This window comes from Malania oleifera, chromosome 2 (genome assembly GCF_029873635.1).
Source record: "Malania oleifera isolate guangnan ecotype guangnan chromosome 2, ASM2987363v1, whole genome shotgun sequence".
NCBI lineage: Eukaryota > Viridiplantae > Streptophyta > Magnoliopsida > Santalales > Ximeniaceae > Malania > Malania oleifera.
The window spans coordinates 125,877,304-125,896,353 of NC_080418.1; the positions used below are offsets into that span (position 1 = coordinate 125,877,304).

At 38.3% G+C, this 19,050-nt stretch overlaps 1 protein-coding gene across 4 annotated transcripts in view; it reads left to right on the forward strand.

Moving 5' to 3' along the window:
* Positions 1 to 19,050, forward strand: part of LOC131149785 (structural maintenance of chromosomes protein 3) — a 107,628-nt gene that overhangs the window by 15,029 nt on the left and 73,549 nt on the right. For all 4 annotated transcript variants that reach the window (XM_058100532.1, XM_058100534.1, XM_058100533.1 and 1 more), the window contains 4 exons: positions 9,275 to 9,354; positions 9,488 to 9,566; positions 9,678 to 9,795; positions 9,876 to 10,051. In XM_058100532.1, the coding sequence (XP_057956515.1) occupies positions 9,275 to 9,354; positions 9,488 to 9,566; positions 9,678 to 9,795; positions 9,876 to 10,051 (453 nt within the window). The remainder of the gene's footprint in view (positions 1 to 9,274; positions 9,355 to 9,487; positions 9,567 to 9,677; positions 9,796 to 9,875; positions 10,052 to 19,050) is intronic.

Consider the following 19,050-nt stretch of genomic DNA (forward strand, 5'->3'; position numbering starts at 1 on the left):
AACAATAAGTCATCTTCAGGGTCTTCAGGCTTTACTTCGCGTGCCATCAATTAATTTACTAATATAAACCTACACACAAACTTGAAAGCCATCAAATACTAGAGTATTTGTCATTATCAAAACTGGGTGTGACCTATAAGGTCAACACATATATCTGTGTTAAGAGCCTTACAGGACCTCCTTACCATAACAAGTCCTCTGCGTTAATCTTGTTAAAAGATAAAGTCCAAGCGAAAGCTTGGAATTTAAAAGGAACCTTAGCCTTTCAAAAGACACGACAAAGAGGCAAAGGACAAGGGATTGCAGATCTTGAAAGATGAAAAAAGAAATATTTAGAAGAAAAGGAGCCCAAGGAACCCTCTAACCAAACATTAGCATCTTCCCTATTTTGAGGAGCAAAAGAACCCAAAGCACTCGAAAAGAAAGTAAGCGCATCAACTTCTCTTTCATTTAGACTCCTAAAGAAGTGGAGATCCTAGAAAAGAGGACCCACTTTGCGAAGGGGAAAAAAGCTATTATAGGTGCATTATAAACAGTGGATAATCTAAACAAGTGATGCACCAACAGCTTAAGTCTCTCCCACCCAAATATCATTCCAAAACCAAATTCTATTGTCGTTTTGCGCCTTGAAATGAGTAAGGGGAAATAATAAAAAAGCATGGGAAACAAACTTCCAAGGAATTGCATGAGAAACATTGCCACTTCTTTTAGTATCCTGCCTAGTTCGATGAATTCCATACTTGCTGCCATTGGAAATTGGCCTCTAGGTCTTTTTTGGGGGGGGTGGGGGGTGGGGGAATCTTCCACATCCATTTTCCTAGTAAATAGATTTTTTTAAATACCACATTTCCAAGCCCCAAACTCCCCTTTGATCTAGATCTTCTAATCACATCCTAACCAGCTAGATGATCCCTTTTGTTCTTGATGCTACTGGATTTTGAAAAATCTCTCAAGTTAAGGGCAAGTATGGGATTAAGCAGAACAGGTGGGAGACAAGAGGAAGTGGCATTACCTCTCCCTTGTGTCCATTGGCAATTCGTGTCCTAGGTACCTTGTCTTTTCTTTCCTCTTATTTAGTTTAAAGTGGGTAATGGCAAAAAAGTTGCTTTTGGAGGAGTTGTGGGTGGGGAAGTCTTCGTTGGAGTTGAAATTCCCTCGTTTATTCAAGTTTTCTTTGTTTCATGATGCTCCCATCATGTCCTCCATTTCTTTTTAGGGGGTTCCTTCTTCTTGGGATTTCCATTTCTTTTGGAATGTCAATGAAAGAGAGGTCAAAGAGCTAAGCAGGTTGGGTAAAATGGAGGAGTGCTTCGGTTATGCTATGTGATCGTAGAATACCATTAAAATTAAAAGGAAAGTTCTAGGCAACAACTATAAGATTAGCTATTTTATATGGATTAGAATGCTGGGTAACTAAGAAACAACATATTTAAAAAGTTAAAGTTACCGAAATGCAAATGCTAAGGTTGATGGGCAGTATAACATTAAAGGATAAATTATGGAATGAACATATTCACAATAAATTACGTATACGACCAATACAAGATAAGATAAGGGAGGGGCGGGTTAAATGGTTTGGGCATTTGAAATGTAGGCGAAGTAGGGCACTAGTGAGGAGGAGCAAGCTGGTTATTATCATGGTGCTAGAAGAGGCAGGTTAGACCTAAATTAACTTAGAATGAGGTAGTGAGAAAGGATTTATTAGTTCTTAAGTGAGTTGAGGAAAACGGCTTAATCATGTGAAAGGAATAGGATTCATAGTCAACCCTGCATAGTGGAGCTTAAGGTAGTTGGTTGTTGTTGTTGTATGTTCCTACCATTCATGAGGACAAAAGAGTGGGGGAGGTGATCCGTCAGGTACATTCTCTTCTAAATCCTTTCTTTCCCACCTTTTGTAACCTCGCTACCCTAACATTTTTTCTTGGAACCACATTGAAAGGCTATGGTACTTGGTTAGATTCGAGCTTTTGGTTGGAAAGCATCAACATGCTAGATTTGCTTCAGAGGAGAAGGTCCCATAAAGCTCTCAATCCTAACATGTGCCGCATGTGCTTCATGTGTTATGCAAGCAATGAAGCAAAGTCCTGTCTTTTTGTGATTTGTAGGGTAGCATTGGAGCTTTGGAATGCCCTTTTCTTACTTGTAAGGAAACAGTGGGTGGCCTCGAGAAAGGTGGAACACTTGTTGTTGGTCAATTTTTGGGGTTTTGAAAAGAATAGAAATTGAAGAGCTCTTTGGTTTGCAATTTTTTTCACCATCCTTTGGACCTTGTGAATTTAGGAATGCTAGGATTTTTAAAGGTCGCTCAACCTATCTATAAGTAGAGTGACCTTCCTTGCATCCCCATTGGTGCACTCATGGATTTTTTAGGGGATTATGGATTACCTTTGTTCGACCTCATGAGAGATTGGAAGGCAGCGCTCTTGTAATTAATACTTGTATTATTGCTTTGGTTCCTTTAGTAGCTTATAGTTTTCTTTTTGTATCTTTTGTTATCGTGGGAGGACTCCTTGTCCTTTATTTTGTCCTTTGCTTATTGCTTTAATAAAGTTGGCTTTTTATCCAAAAGGAAAAAAAAGAACTTCTCCAAAACCCTTGCCATACTCACAGGAACTCTAAAGAGTGATAAGAAATAAATGGGAATGTTAGAAAGGATTGTGTTAGTGTGAGTGATGCAACCCTTAGTGATAAGTAAGCCATCTTCCACCTTTCCAACCTCTTTCCCACTCTCAACCCTAGGATCCAAAAAAGCAGTAGACAAAGGATTAGCCCATAATGGAAGACCAAGGTATGATAAAGGCCAAGTCAAACAAGCCGAATCAGCCATAGGCTTATACCTTTTATATTGCTAGAATCTAAGTTCATGTTAGCCACACCACTCTTCAATATGTTTATTTCAACCCTGAAAACTTCTAAAATATTCGTACCAAAATGAGAACCTTTTGGAAATTTCCAACATTATTCTTGAGAAAAAATATTATGTCATCTGCAAATTGAAGATGGGACTCCTCAACCTCCTCCTTCTCAACCACAAGCCTCTAATTAGTAATCATCCCTAAATCTGTGTGAATGAGCAACACAAGATGTTAATTGGTGTTCAGACAGGTGGGGGAAGGGATTTATTGAAGATAGAGATAGATGAGTTTACCAGTGGTGTTAATATGGAGGATGGGTGTAAGGAGGTGATGGATGGGGTAAAGGGGCCTCAAATTGATGATAAGGCAGCAACATTAAAGGCTTCTACTTGTGGGAGGCAGAAGAGCAAGGAAATTAGGGATGACTCAATTGGGAAGAGTCTCAGGGCTGATGGGAGGCCAGTTAAGTTCTTTTAAAAAACACAATAATGGTACTTCTTTACGTTGAAGACTCAAATGGATTGAAAAAGTCTTAAAAGAGTTAGTCGAGAACTTAGCTGGAGAAGAAGAAGTGGGGCTGGAGAAGAAGAAGTGGGGAGGCGTATCAAATGAGGAGGGTGATATGGTTAGTGGTTTTTATTTTGACGAAGGGCTATTCATAGGTGATTAGAGGTTCATGAACAACTTGGTTATGCTTTAGATGATTCTGATTTTATAGGGACTCATTCTTCATGTCCAATTGATGATCTAGAGGGAGTTCTTGGTTTGAGGAATCATGAATAAGATGAGGTAGAAGATAAGATTGAATAGAGATCAATATTGATTGTGTGTCTCATATTCAACATATGTTGGATAAAACGGTATGAGGTAGCAAACTCAGAAGAAGTTCACTTGGATGGAGGCATAATCAAGGTTAGGAAGGGGCAATGGGAGTTGGCTATTCTGCATTGTTCCATCAATTACGATGGGAAAGGCCTGTAAAGAGGTTTCCTTAGGTAGTGTTTTGTTTAGGTTTAGGTAGGGTCTTGGGTGGAGGGTAATAGTGGTTTGGATTGTGCGCAACTTTGATTTGGGGTCGTCTTTAATTTTTTTAAGAAAATTAATTTCTTTGAGGATTCCTTATCCTCTATTGCTTTTATCTTCTTTCTCTTTTGATATATCTTTTTTTTTAATATCTTAAAAATAGAAAAAAAGAAGAGGCCTGCCTATCACCTGAAGCCATCCACATAAAATTGCCATTGTGTAGGGGAACATCCCCAAGGCCACAATCCCGAACGAGAGAAAAAAAAATCAAACTTCCTCTTGCTACTAGTCACTCTCTAACCTCCTAGCTTGCCATAGAGCTTCTAATAACGTTGAAATCACAGCCAACTACCCAACAAAGACTACGCAGACCAAAAACACTAGCTAGCTCATCAAATAAAGGACCATGCAAAGAAGGCTGTGAGGGACTACGAAAACATGATTATGAATCTCACAATACCATTTTCTTACTCTTGTGGTCTCTTTGCAAGCCTTTTATTTTTTATTCTTCGAAGTTTCTTTAAATGGGTACAAACACAAAGGCTAGGTTCTGTTGTGAGAATGTTGTTGACAAGAGACATTTACAAGAACAGATATTTGTCTTTTTACAACTTTTACACTCTTTTGTGTAGCATTTTCTAGTTGCTGTTTATTTTGTGTTCTTATATGATGGATGGTGGAGAACAGTATGACCATTATTGTAGGGCACACCATTAGTTTAAAGATTTAGACCAGGATAAGATAGGCACTTGAATTACTGTGGGGGTAATTTTGTTGCTACCCTTATGGTCATCATATCAACTGGTAAACTCACTATTTGTGGTTCCTTCTAGAACAACAAGCTCTGTTGATTTCATTCGTTGTAGGTTCTTATTTAACTTGTTGAGCTACCTCAAAATAATCTGCACACAAGCTCTAATTGAAATTCCTGGACAACTTCAACATTCCCTTCCCAACGTCTGTTGTTGCTTCTTTGCTGATTTATCTTCAAAATCTACCCATATCTAAATGCTATGATTGTTTCCATGAACAGTCTTCATCAAACCTCCATAGATGCCTCCTCAGTATGTTCTTTATTCTAAGTGCTTCTGGATAAATGATTGCTATTCCTTTTTTTTTACTTTTTCGATAACAATAATATTTCATTAATAGGTAGAGAATTTGCACTAGGAAGAATGAGATGTCTCCCAGAAAGGCTTGGAACAGTCCAAAAAAATAAACAACTAATAAATATAAAAAAATAAAGAATCAACATGCCAATATGTTCCTCCATTCTTTATGCAACTTGTGAAAATAATTCCTCTGGAAAAACCCAAACCAGTTCAATGTAGTGAGGCCGAATACTGAATTTTATTCCAAACTGGCACCCAATTTATTTTCTTCCCATTGAATATCCATGCATTCCGCTTCAACCATAACCCCCATAAAACTGCAAGTATTCCACACTTCCATAGAACTGCCTTGTCCTTTCTCCTACCAAAGCCTGTGAAAGAAATAGCGAACAATTCACTGACCGAAGAAGGAACCCAGCTGTCTCCAGTCGCCAGATATACTACAAAGCATATTCCAAATCCTTCAAGGAAATACCTATTCTTTTTTTTTTGGCTGCAAGCTTTCTTTGAAACGAGAGAGTTCTACCCTATTATTTTATTCTATGACAATGCTGGCAGCTTTTTGCTGCCTGTGGCTCCAATCATTATGGATGTGGGATGCCAATTGTTGATAGGCAGGCATAGTTGATGAAAATCTTTACGTTCCTATCAACTTTTTGAGTTCTTATTGTGTAATATGGTCTGGTTGCTAATCAACCTAGTATTTTCGGAGCTTGGTTAGGAATTGGTGGGGTGGGTGCATTATGGAAGGTTGGGAAGGTTTTTGTTATGAAAATATTGAGACATGTGAAAGAGAAGTTAAAAAACTGGAATAAGGAGACTTTTGGTGATGTTCGGCCTAGAAAAAAGATATTCTTGAGGAAGTAGGTGCGTAGATTGGATAAGGAGGGACCTATTTTTGAGGGCATTGTGGGTATGTGAGTCCAATTATCTAATGAGTTTGAACAAGTTGTTTTTAAAGAAGAGATGAGTTGGAGACAGAAATTTTGAATGAATCGGGTTAGGAATGGGTATTGTAATTCTAAGCTTTTCCATAGGGTGGCGACTGGTAGGAGAAGAAAGAAGGTTATTAGGGATCTTAACCGCATTGCTGACCTGATTACTGAATTTTACAAGAATCTCCTTTTGTCAAAGGCTGAGGTTAGAGCTATGATTGAGGGGCTGGACTGGTGTCCTATATCAACTAATAAAGCTACTGGGTGACGTTTTGAGGAAGAGGAGATTAAAAGCTCGATTTTTGAGATGGATAGAGAATAGGCTCCTAGCTAGATGGCTAAGTATGGTTTTCTTTCAAGATAGTTGGGAGGCCTTGAAGGGAGACCTCCGCTGAGTTTTTCTTAAATTCTTTCATAATGGAGCGGTAGGGAGGAGTTTTGAATTCCACTTTTATTACCTTGGTCCCCAAAAAATATGGTGCGGTTAAAGTGAAGGACTTTAGGCGTGCGGTTAAAGTCAAGGACTTTAGACCTATTAGCTTGGTAACTAGTGTCTATAAGATTTTGACTAAGGTGTTATCTAAGAGGTTGGCTATTGTTCTAGAGGACATTATCTCTCTTAGCCTAAGTGCTTTTATAGGTAACAGACAGATCCTAGGTGCGGCCTTGATAGCTAATGAGGTGTTTGAAGATGTTGCTTATGGGATTAAGAGGGGTCTTGTGTTGAAATTGGATTTTGAGAAGGCTTATGATAAGGTGAGCTAGAGCTTATTGGACAAGATTATGGCTAGAAAGGGTTTCGGCCTGAAGTGGAGGAAATGGATTAGAGGGTGTCTATCTTCTGTGGTCATTTCTGTCTTAGTAAACAGTGAGGCCAAGTCTTGGTTTCGTGCGTCCAGGGGTCAAAGACAAGGAGATCCTCCTTCTGCCTTTCTCTTTACTATCGTGGTCGATGTCTTGAGTAGGATGATTGAGAGAGGGGTAGATAGAGGGTTGGTGGAGGGGATTAAGGGAGGTTATGAGAATTGCATGATTTCTCATCTTCAGTTCATGGATGATACTATTCTCTTCCTATCAGATTACATAAGCTGCTTCTCTTGTTGACTATCTTACAGGTGTTTGAGAAAGTATCCAGGCTGAAAATTAATTCTCTAAGAGCAGTCTGGTGGGTCTGGGTATTAGTGTGGATTCTGTTGCTAGACTAGCTGGTTGTGCCGTTTTGACTTGGCCTATTACTTATTTAGGTGTCCCGCTTGGTTGTAATCCAAATGCAGACTCTTTTTTTTGGATCCTGTTTTTGAGAGAGTGGCTAGGAGACTGGACGGGTGGAAAGGAGCATTCTTCACTTTAGGGGGTCATATTATCCTTATCCATGCTTTTCTATCTTCTATCCCTTTGTATCACCTTATTCCTTTTAGAATCTCTGTGAGATTAGCAAGGAGGCTTGAGAAATTAATGACGGATTTCTTATGTTCTAGTGGGGGAGAGAGTAGTAGTTATCATCTTGTAGATTGGAGGACTGTTTGTCGGCCTAAAAGGGAGGGGGAGGCTTGGGTCTTGGTAACTTGGTGTGCAAAAACATCTCTTTGGTGGGGAAATGGTTATGGCGCTTTCCTTTAGAACCTCATTCTCTTTGGCGTAAGGTAATTTGCAGTAAATTTGGAATGCTAAAAAATAGGTGGGATGCTAAATTGGGAATTAACGTCACTTAATGAGTCCTTGGAAGTTTGTATCTCAGATTTATGATTATTTCCTTCCTAAATCGCATTATACAGTAGGTAATGGGGAGCGTATTCACTTTTGGAGGATCATTGGGTAGGGGAGATGCCTTTGGCTTGTACTTTCCCTCATCGTTTTTTTTTATCAATTTTTCATGACACCCCAATTTCTGCTTTTCCTTTTTTGCAAGAAGATGGGTATTCTTGGAACTTCCATTTTGGGAGAAATCTAAAGAGAGATTAATGAGATGGTTCTTTTGACCGGGTTGCTCGATTCTTTTCATGTTCATTTGGGGAGTGATAATAGGGTTTGGAGTTTAGATCCTTCTGGGGAGTTCTCTTGTAAATCTTTTTTCACCTACTTGATTTGTGATTCTACTATGGATCCTTTTGCTTTGTATCCTTTGATTTGGAAAGCTAAAGCTCCCTTTGAAATAAAAGCTTTCATTTGGACTGTGATACTCGAAAGAATTAATGCCAATGATTTGCTTCAGAAGAGAAGACCTAATAAGGCCTGCCCCCCAGCATTTGTGTCCTTTGCATGAGGAGTGAAGAGACTTGTGCACATCTCTTTCTTCATTGCCCCTTTATGTTGGCTATTTGGAATAAGTTATTTGGTATATTTGGTGAAAATTGGGTCTGTTCAGACACTTTGAAGGACTTTTATACCATAACTTTTAGGGGTTTTGGCAAAGGAAAAGATATGAAAGCTCTATGGTGTTGCACCATTGTGGCTATTATTTGCTGTCTTTGGTTGGAAAAGAATACTAGAATGTTCAAAGGTAGGGCTACTTCTAACAATTTGCTTTGGAGTAGAGTGGTATATCTTGTGTCACTGTGGGTGTCTGCAAATGATTTTTTTCGTCATGTTTCTCTGGAAGACTTGCAGCAGTATTGGTTGGCCCTGTTACATTGACTTAGTTCTCTGCTTAGGTTGCATTCTCTGTAACTAGTTTTTATTGATGTAAAGGGAGGATTTCTTATTCTCTCTGTCTTGTCTTTTCTCTTTTCCTTTCTCTTTTTAATTTTCTGATGTACGTTCTTCTCTTTTTTAATAAATATTTTTGTTTATCGGAAAAAAAATGTTTTCAAGTTGCATAATCTTGAAATAATGTAGAAGTTGCATACTAATCTTTTTGATCGTTGAGCAACTTTACTGAATACTTGTGGTGCCTGGATGCTAGTCTTCTTCATACTTACTTTGAAGTTTATGAGTTTGGGTTCACTCAGCCAGCACATTTCAAAATTTATTTTAAGTATGTTCCTTGCCATTCTGATCAACCCATGGCTGAATCAAGTTGGGTTGGTCAGAATTTGGCTATACTGACCCTGATTCATGACATTTCCAGGTTATTTAACTTGGGCCAGCTATTTAACTGGGGACTTGGCCTAGCTGGGTTAGTTAGTCAGCTCCGGGTTTTCCAACTATGTTTTTGACATCCATCTATGAAAATGAATAATGTTATTGTGATATATGGATTTAGTTGTGTAGTCAACGCATCTTTCTATTTGAAAGATCACTTCAACAACCCAATTCATTTTTTCACATGATGCCCACCTGTCCCACCATGCACCCCTTGTAGACATATATGAAGAATCTTCCTTTAATTTGGCTTCCACACTCTTGCTAGGTTGATAAGGAGGAAGTGCGTTTGCGGAGAACAATTGGTCTGAAAAAGGATGAGTATTTCTTGGATGGGAAACATATCACGTGAGAATCACTCTCGTACATCCCTTGTGTTTTCTACAAAAAAAATAACCTCTGTTCTCTGCCGTAAACTTTTATTTTTTTTGGACCATTTTCCTACGTAATTGTTATTGGAACAATGAAAGGTAATTTGCAGGAAAACGGAAGTTATGAATTTGCTGGAAAGTGCAGGGTTTTCTAGATCCAATCCTTACTATGTTGTTCAACAGGGAAAGGTATGGTGCCACCTCTTACATGGTACGAGTAGTTATCATTTTTTATTTGCTCGAATCTTCATGCATGTTTGTTGAGCTTTATGCCTGCATTTTCTTTGCACTGTCCTGTAGATAGCTTTATTGACATTGATGAAAGACTCTGAGCGACTAGATCTATTGAAAGAAATTGGTGGCACTCGAGTCTATGAGGAGAGGCGCCGTGAAAGTTTGAAAATCATGCAAGAAACTGGTATGAAGTAACTTTAGTCAGTTGTTTCTTGTATTTTGTTCCCATTTATATTACTTTACTGATATTTTCCTCCTAATCAGACAATAAGAGAAAACAGATAATTCAAGTTGTTCAGTATCTGGACGAGAGATTAAAGGAGCTGGATGAAGAGAAAGAGGAACTAAGACAATATCAGCAGCTTGACAAGCAGCGGAAATCTCTAGAATATGCTATTTACGACAAGGAACTTCATGATGCTCGGCAAAAATTGGGCGAGGTTAGTTACATTGATGCTTATTGCTTATTGGTTTCTTAGTGTTCTATTTTGCTGCTGTTGGGGCATCAACTTTAATTTTGGTATGGAAAAGGAAAGCTGCTTTTTTGGCCAATTGGAAACAATTAAGAATTTAATATATTAATTCTCTACTGATGGTTGATGTTCCCTTATCTTTTTTGCTTTTTTTGTCTTTGCTGTTTAATAAATAAGACAAAGTATGATATGCTTGTTAGAGGTTATTTATATCTTTTAGTATTATTATTATTAAGTGTGTTAGTATGTAATTAGTGAGAGTTAGTAAGGGTATTATTGTCATTAGAATGTATTTAATTTGTATTATATATAGAGGGAGAGACCTATCTTCAAGTGAGATGATTCATTTTAATCAAAATCTTAACATCGTGTCAGAGCATGATCCAACCTAAACCCTATTCCTCGCAGCCGTCGCTGGAAAAGCCATTCCCACAGCTGTCCTTCCTAAATCCACCTTCACCCCTCATTATTTCACAAAAGCAACCATATACCCAAAAACAGAACCCTCCGAAGCCTAATCCCACAAAACCCCATCACCGGAGGAGCTCCCAAGTGCTGCCACGCGCTGGCCAAATGCCAGCAGTGCTGACCCCATGCGCTGGTGTGTGAGTGAGATACTGGCACTTTTTCTTTTTTTCTTTTCCTTTCCTTTGCCTTGTTCTGATTCCGTCTCTAGACAATATTACCAAGCTGTTGTGTCTGTTTTTTGCTAAAAAATCCAACCTTTTTCGACCATGCACTTGTGATAGTCCGTTAATCTCTATTTGGGGTTTGTGAAGGCTTCTTTGTGAGTTGTATGGAGTAGTGACAGCATTTGTACGTCCATTTGTGGGGCTGTGGCAGTGCTATATCCGTCGGTGAGTCGTTCACCTCGTCCATGGTTGTGTCGGTGGTTCACATATTTTGTGTTAGCCCCGATTAGTTTTGTTTGTTCGTCTTGTTTGACATTGGTATGACTGCTGATTTGTGAGTGTTGGGATGGAATGAATCCCAAAAATTTGTTTCCTACATCGTTGCCACAAATAACGACTCAAAAGTTGGATGGAAAGAACTATGTTCAATGGTCTATAGCTGTTTGGGTTTATTTATCCAGATTAGGAAAATCTGGCCACTTACTGCAATCCGATCCTTCTGATGAGAAGAGAAAAGTGTGGGTCAAGAAGATGCCTTGATTGTTTCCCTTTTATGGAATTCGATGGAGCCATAGATTGCATGGATGTGCATGCATCTAGGTATGTGCAAGGAGATTTGGGATTATGTCAAACTTCTATACTCTAGTAACATTACACGTATGTATGATTTATCCTAGGAGTACTCTCAATTACAACAAGGAGATTAGAGTATTGTAGATTATTTTGGAGAGATGAAGCGTATTCATGAGGAGTTTAACGTCTTGCAACCTTTAACTGCCGATGTTCATGAGATGTAGAAGTAGAGGGAGCAGATGACAGTATTTTGTGTTATAGTGGGCTTGAGACCTGAGTTTGCGGCGGTCTAGTCCTAGATACTTTGCAGTGCCAAGTTGCCATAGTTTGCTGATGTTCATTCTCGTGTCCTTCATGCTTCTTTTAGCACACATTCTCCTGCTCTTGCATCTGGCTCTGAGAGGACAGCCTTTGCTACACAGGGTGATTCTAGTTCTCTATCACACAACCACAAAAGTTATTGAGGTGGTTTGAGTGGTGGAGACGGACAAGGTAGAAGTACTCCTTGCAGGTTTGCCATTGTGGTCGGAGTAATCATACTATTGAGCAGTGTTGGGATCTCCATGGTAGACCTTCATGTGTTGCCAATGCAGCAACCACCGACTTCTCACCTTTTTGTTTTGAAATAAAAACTCAATTTGGTTTGCAAATTCGAATACTTTGAAGTGATGACGCTAAAGAGTATTTTGGTGCACAATTCACTACTTATATGACTAAGTTTGGTATTGTCCATCAATCATCCTGTCCCTACACTCCTCAACAAAATGGGGTTGCAAGGAGGAAAAATTGTTATATTTTTAAAAATCACTTGCACCTTACTTTAACAAATGCATGTGCCTAAAGTGTTTTGGAGTGAGGCTGTACTCACCACTTGTTATCTGATCGAAAGGATGCCGTCCTCTGTCTAAGTGGTAAAATTTCCTACTCCATTCTCTTTCCTAATTCACCTTTATTATCTTCCTCGTATATTTGGGTGTGTCCTTTGTTCATGAACTAACTCCTAGGGTGGATAAGTTGGTTTCTCGTGTTATAAAATGTCTTTCTAAGCCACTCATATACTCAAAAGGGATATTGTTGTTGTGGTCATGTGCTGCATGTTTTCTTTGTTTTTGCCGATGTTACCTTCTTTGAGTCTACACCTTATTATGCCTAGTTCCTGAGTGCTTTTGAGCTCAATAAGTCTCTTCCTTTACCCAATCTTCCAGATTCTATTTTGTTGTCCTTGCCCAACCAATCATTTGAGTCTCCATGTAGTTTGAGTCCTTCTCATCACCTTGATCATCCTAATTTGCAAGTGTATTCACGACGGAAGCTCGAAGGACGGGAGTCCTCTCTAGCTTCTAGCACACACCTTTGGTTTCCTCGTTTGATGATCATACTACCCATGATGTTGATCCTCCTATTGCTGTTTGAAAAGGTAAACACACATGTAGTGAACATCCCATTTCCATCTATGTTTGTTATGACTCCTTATCAGCCTCCTATTATTATTTTGTTACTGCTTTATCATCTACTACTCTTCCTAAATTTGTTTCGGAATCCTTAGCCCATTATGGGTGGAGGAATGCTATGGTTGAAGAGATGAATGCTTTACATGACAATGACACTTAGGACTTGGTACCTCTTCCTCTTGACAAGTCCATGGTTGGTTGTTGCTGGGTTTACACTCTGAAAGTCAACCCTGATGGTTTTGTGGCTCTTTTAAAGACGTGTCTTGTTGTGAAGGGATATACTTAGGTGTATGGTTTGGATTATTCTGATACTTTTTCTCCAGTTGCCAAACTTATATCAGTTTGTTTATTCATCTCCTTGGTTGCTACTTGTCACTGGCCTCTGCATCAGTTAGATGTGAAGAATGCCTTCTTGCATGGTGGCCTTGAGGAGGAGGTTTAATATATGGAGCAACCACCTGGGTTTGTTGCTTAGGGGGAGTCAGGCTTAGTGTGTCGGCTCAAGATGGCTCTATATGGTTTAAAACAGTCTCCTAAAGCATGGTTTGGTCATTTTAGTACTGTAGTACTTGAGTTTAGTCTTCGATAGTTTGCGGTGGATCATTTCGTATTTTATCATCATGCTTCATCCGGTAGGATCATTCTTGTTGTTTGTGGATGATATTGTTATTATAGGCGATGATGATAAAGGTATTCAGAGTCTCAAACTTTTCTACAAACTAAGTTTCAAACCAAAGATTTGGGACCTTTGAAATACTTCTTGGGTATAGAAGTATCTAGATCTCGTGTGGGAATTGTTTTCTCATAGAGGAAGCAACGTTCTTGATCTATTGGATGAAACTAGATTGTTGGGATCTGAACCGGTTGATACACCCACAGATCCTAACAGCAAGTTAGTGTTGGATATGGGTGATTTGATACCTAATCTTGGACAATACTTGAGACTTGTTGGAAAGTTGGATTATCTCACTGTTTCTTGGCCGGATATATCTTTTGCAACAAGTGTTGAGTCAATTTCTAGATTCTATGGGGACAAGTCATTGGGATGTAGTAATTCACATCTTGCGATATCTCAAAGGGGCACCCGGGAGAGGCCTTTTATAGTTTTATATCGTGATTAGGGGCATACTTATATCCATGGATATACAGATGCAGATTGGGTTGGGTCGCCTTTCGACTAGAGATCCACAACTGGGTACCGTATCTTGGTTGGTGGTAATTTGGTTTCTTGGAAGGGTAAGAAACAAACTGTGGTGGCTAGATCAATTGCTGAATCAGAATATAGATCTATGGCTCACACTACTTGTGAACTTGTCTCGTTGAAGAACATGTTGGAAGAATTGGGTATTCCTCATTCTTAGCTTATGAAGTTGATGTATGACAATAAAGCTGCTCTTCATATTGCCTCCAACCCGATCTTTCATGAGCGGACGAAGCACATTGAAGTTGATTGCCACTTTGTTCGGGAGAAACTTGTGCAGAAGCTTATTACTACTAATTATGTGAAGTTTGATATGCAGCTTGCTGATTTGTTTACCGAAGCGTTGGGGGGTGCTCGTGTTAAATTTATTTGTAACAAGTTAGGAGCATATGACATTTATGCTCTAGCTTGAGGGGGAGTGTTAGAGGTTATTTATGTCTTTTAGTATTATGATTATTAAGTGTGTTAGCATGTAGTTAATGAGAGTTAGTAAGGGTATTATTGTCATTAGAATGTATTTAATTTTTATTATAAATAGAGCGAGAGACCTTTCTTCAAGTGAGGCTATTCATTTTAATCAAAATCTTAACAATACCATTTCCGTAGAAAGGGTGATGTTTCTTTTCAAAATTTAGGCTTCTGTACTAATTATGACGTTGTATTTCATGTTGTATATCAGCCTTTTACAGTTTACTAGTTGCTTGTCATTTCATTTTTTGTAAAGTAGGCCTAAATCTTTTGGGTTTTTTTTTTTTAATATTATTATTATTATTATTATTATTTATTTTTATTTAAAAGAAAACGAAGCATATAATTTGCAAAAAGTAAAAAAAAAATCAGAAAATGAGTTGCCAAAGTGCAGTGTGAAAAAAGTCATCCACAAGGTCTCAGTTAGTTTAAACATACTCTCTTTCCTAGATAGAGAGGATATTCTCTGAAAGTACACCTGTATTTGTGTTACCTTCAGCATAGTAAGTCTTTCACAAGCTCTCTCAGTTAGTTTAAACATACTCTCTTTCCATCATACACCCACATTTTTACTCTTTAGAGAAATCAAGTACGCATATTTGCTACTCTTAAGTGAACAAAATTAAAAGTTACTATAATATCTCTTGTTTTAATTTTTCTTTTTTGTTCTCTTTCTTCGTTTTTTGTTTCTTTGTTTATTCCTTATGTCAAGTTTGTTGCAGGCAATGGATCTTGGACTCATTTCTGGGAAGACTCTCTGGTGGGAATATGTGCTTTCATTTAATTTCCTCGTTTATATTATCTCTTGTTAGCTTGTATACTTCAAATGGATTACGTACTTCTTGGGATCTCCGTTTTCATAGGTCTACGAGTGATAGGAAGGTGATGAACTGTCTTCTTTGTTATTGCTAGAGTGATGTCATCTCTCAAGTGGGGGATATAGTCAGGTTTGGGGTTTGGATTCTTGAGGTGCCTATTCTTCTATATCTTTCTTTGAGTTTTTAATCAGAAGTTTTAAGCCCTTTCCTCTCCATTACTGCTCAAGTCCCCTATAACTTAAAAAAGATTTTTATTTGGTTGCCTATTCTTATAGGGTTAACATTTAACACCAACAATCAATTCCTGAGTCAAAGGCCTTGGAATATGTAATTGCTGGATTTTTATTTCTTGTGTTTGGCAATTGCATTGCTATGCTCTAAGGAATTTTGGAATAAGTTATTTGGAGCTTTGGGGAGAATTTTGTTTGCTTGGGTGTGGTGGAGGAGTTGTCGCATATTTAATTTACAAGTTGCGAGAAGAGTGGCAATGATTCAGTTGCAGTCTATGGGGAATTTGGATGGAAAGGAATGCTTGCATTTTTTTTTTCCTTGAAAGAAGATTCCTATGTTTTGGGAAACGATTCATTTACATAGTTTGTCTTTGGTCCTTTACAAAAGACTGTTTTAAAGGGCTGTCCTTTTTGGATATCCAGCAAGATTGGAAGGTGATACTATTTTGACTGTAGTCTTTTCTTTTTTGGTGTTTTTTTTTTTTTTTCTCCTGAAGGAGTTTGTCTTATTTTCCTTTGTCTACTATCTTTTTTTAATGAAATCACTTTTTTTTTTCTATAAAAAAAAAAAAGAATAAATCTATAAAAGTCGCAAATTGTCAGCCTATCATTCAACTACTGGTGTGTATAAGATTATTGCAAAGGTTCTGGCTGGATAGGTTGATTTTTGTGATAGGAGACATTATTTCCTGAGACTTGGGAGTGCTTTGATGGAGGGTAGGTGATTGTGGATGCTATTTTTGTAGCTGAGGTAGTTAAGGATGTTCACAGGGGGAAAGTTTTATAATATTTCCCTATCTCTGTCTCCCTACTTCCCTCTTGCGAAACCGAATGTCTCCTCCTCTTGTGCATATGGTTTTATGGAGCCTCTTGTTGTAGGCTATGTTGAACCAACTGGTATAGATTGAAAGAAAATCCGTTGATCTGCATTTGGACAAGGTCGGGGGAATCTACTCTTTGTTTGTGTCGAGAACAATGTCGCTCATAATAAGTGGGTCAGGTTTTCAAAAGAGGCTGCATCATGGTTTGCTGATGGTTTTCAGTTTTTAGTTGGTTGGATAGGGGTTTTTGGTGTGGTTGTAATTGTATCATGATATATTGACTGCCGATCATTAAGTCCAGTGTCATCTCTTTGTGCACTACAAGGTTGCATTGCAACTTTGGAATGCCCTTTTCTCTATGGATGGGGAAGAGTGGGTGGCTCCAAGAAAGGTGAGGGACTTGGTTCAAATTCAGAATATTAGCAGTTTGGAGTCAAAACTTCATGGTGTTAGAAACATGATTAGTCTCGTAGAGTGTTTAAAAGGTAGTGTGCAAAGGAGTAAAAAAGCAGAAGCTGCTTTGGTTGGGATTGATGATGTTTTTTGTCCTAGTTTTGATAAATTTGAGGGAAGTAAGGTGTAAGCTCGTCGAAAGGCGGCTTGTATGGGCGCAATGATGAGGAAGGTGTATGAAGAGGAGAGAATTCTAGTGAGATAGTGCAAAGTTTTTAGGTAGAGATTCTAAAGGAAAATTTAGTATAATGGAAGGCTCTCTTGCAGAGGACGTTGGGTGTAGCATAGGGGTAAGAAAAGAAAGGAGGTAAAGAAATGGGGGGATTTTTCAGATTTCGAAAGTGACGATCTTAGTGAGTTTGACTATGATGGGGGGCTGTTCTTGGAGGAGATTTGAAACAATATGGGAACATTTCTGATTCTTGCTTCGAAGTAGGGGATTTATCGTATGTTCATCCTCCCCTATTGGAAGGTCTAGAGGGAGTTTCTATTTTTGATAATGATGGGTTGGTTAAAAATTTATAGCGTAGGGATGGAATTTTGCCTACTTCCATGGACGAGATCCCTCAGAAGAAATTAAAAGTTGAAGATGTTTTGGACGAGATGGATTTAAAGTTGACTGATATTGGAGGGAATGAAGTACTTTTTGATGGTGGCAAAAATCGAAAGATGAAGGGTCAAAGGGAATTAGCGAATTCGAAGAGTTCAGTAAATTACAATGGAAAGGGTTTGAGAAGGTGTTTCCTTGGCTAATAGTGTAGTTCTATTTTGTGATCTTGTGCTTTTTTTTTCCCTTCTTTTTTCTATTGTTAGTTGGTGGACTCCTTGTCCTTGCACATTGTACCTTTTTTTCCCTATCTTAGCTTCTTTTATTATAAAAAAAAGACTTTGAAAATGCTTATGACGGAGTTAGCTAGAATGTTTAGAGAGTCTTAATTAGGAAGTCTTTTGGTGAGAGGTGACATGCTTGGATGAGGGGGTGCTTATCAAATGTCTTTTTTTCAGTTAGTATTAATGGAGAATGTAAAACGCAGTGTAGGGCTTCAAGTGGGTTAGGCGAGGCTATCCCTTTTTTTTTTTTTTCTTTCTTGGGGGTTCTTGTGATGGATATTTTTAGTAGATTGGTTCAAAGGGTAGTAGACAAAGGGCCTGTGAGAGGGACTGGGATGGGGGGGGGGGGGGGTTGAGGGGGTAGTGATGTCTCATTTAAGGAGTCATTAAATCTGCATTCTATTTTATTTTATTTTTTGATAAAAAAAAAGCTACATTAGATAGAAAGAAAAGAAAATTGAGCATGCAGGGACAAGGAATCCATCAAATAAAACAACAAAAATCCCTAAGAAAAATAAAATAGGAAAAAAAGAAAAAACAAAAACAAAAAAGCACTAGTCAACAACTTAACAAATTAACACTACATAATATTAACCAAGGAAACCCCTTTTCAACCCCTTTCCGTCATAGTTTACCAAGCTCTTCAATTTCACTAATTCCTTTTGTCCCTTCAACTTTCGACTTTTGCTATCCATGCGCACTTCATTTCCTTCAAAATCAGTCAACTCTATGCCCATTTTTCCAATGGTTGTGTGCTTCTAAGTCCTTCTTAGGAACCTCCTCCACGATTGTAGGCAAAATTCAATCCCTTCGCTGTAAATTGTTAAACAGATCATCATTATCACTTATCAAAGATAAAAAGTCCCTCAAGTCCTTCCAACGGGGGTGGATTGACATAATATAAATCCCCAAAATTCTTTAGAAGAATCCAAAACATACCCATATCATTCTCGAATCTCATCCAACAACAGCTCCCCAACTACCATCAAACTTGCTAATATCATCACTTTTTGAATATGAGAAATCCCCCCATTTCTTTCCCTCTTTTCTTTACTTGCCCCATAACTACACCCAGCCTCCTTCTTAGCATGCAAGTCTTACACTAGACTAAGCTCTGGGGGATCTATTTCTCAAAATTATGATGTTCATTGGAGTGCCCATGGAGATCTATTTCTTGAATTTATCCTTTGTTTGCTCCTCACGTTAAATTTGTGGTGGGGATGGTTTCTTGGATTTGATTTTGGGAAGATCTGTGGTTGGGGAATGATATTCTAGCCACATCATTTTCCTCATCTCTTTCGTTTGACCTCAGGGAAAGATAATTTGATTTCTTTCTTTGTGTTGACTTGGGTAGCCCTTGGTTTCATGGAATTTTCATTTCAGAAGTTCTCTTAACGATATAGAACTTTTGGAACTTTAATCCTTGCTGTTGGTATTGAACAATTGTCATCTTTCTTTAGCTAGGGATACTTGGTTTTGTGTTTTGGA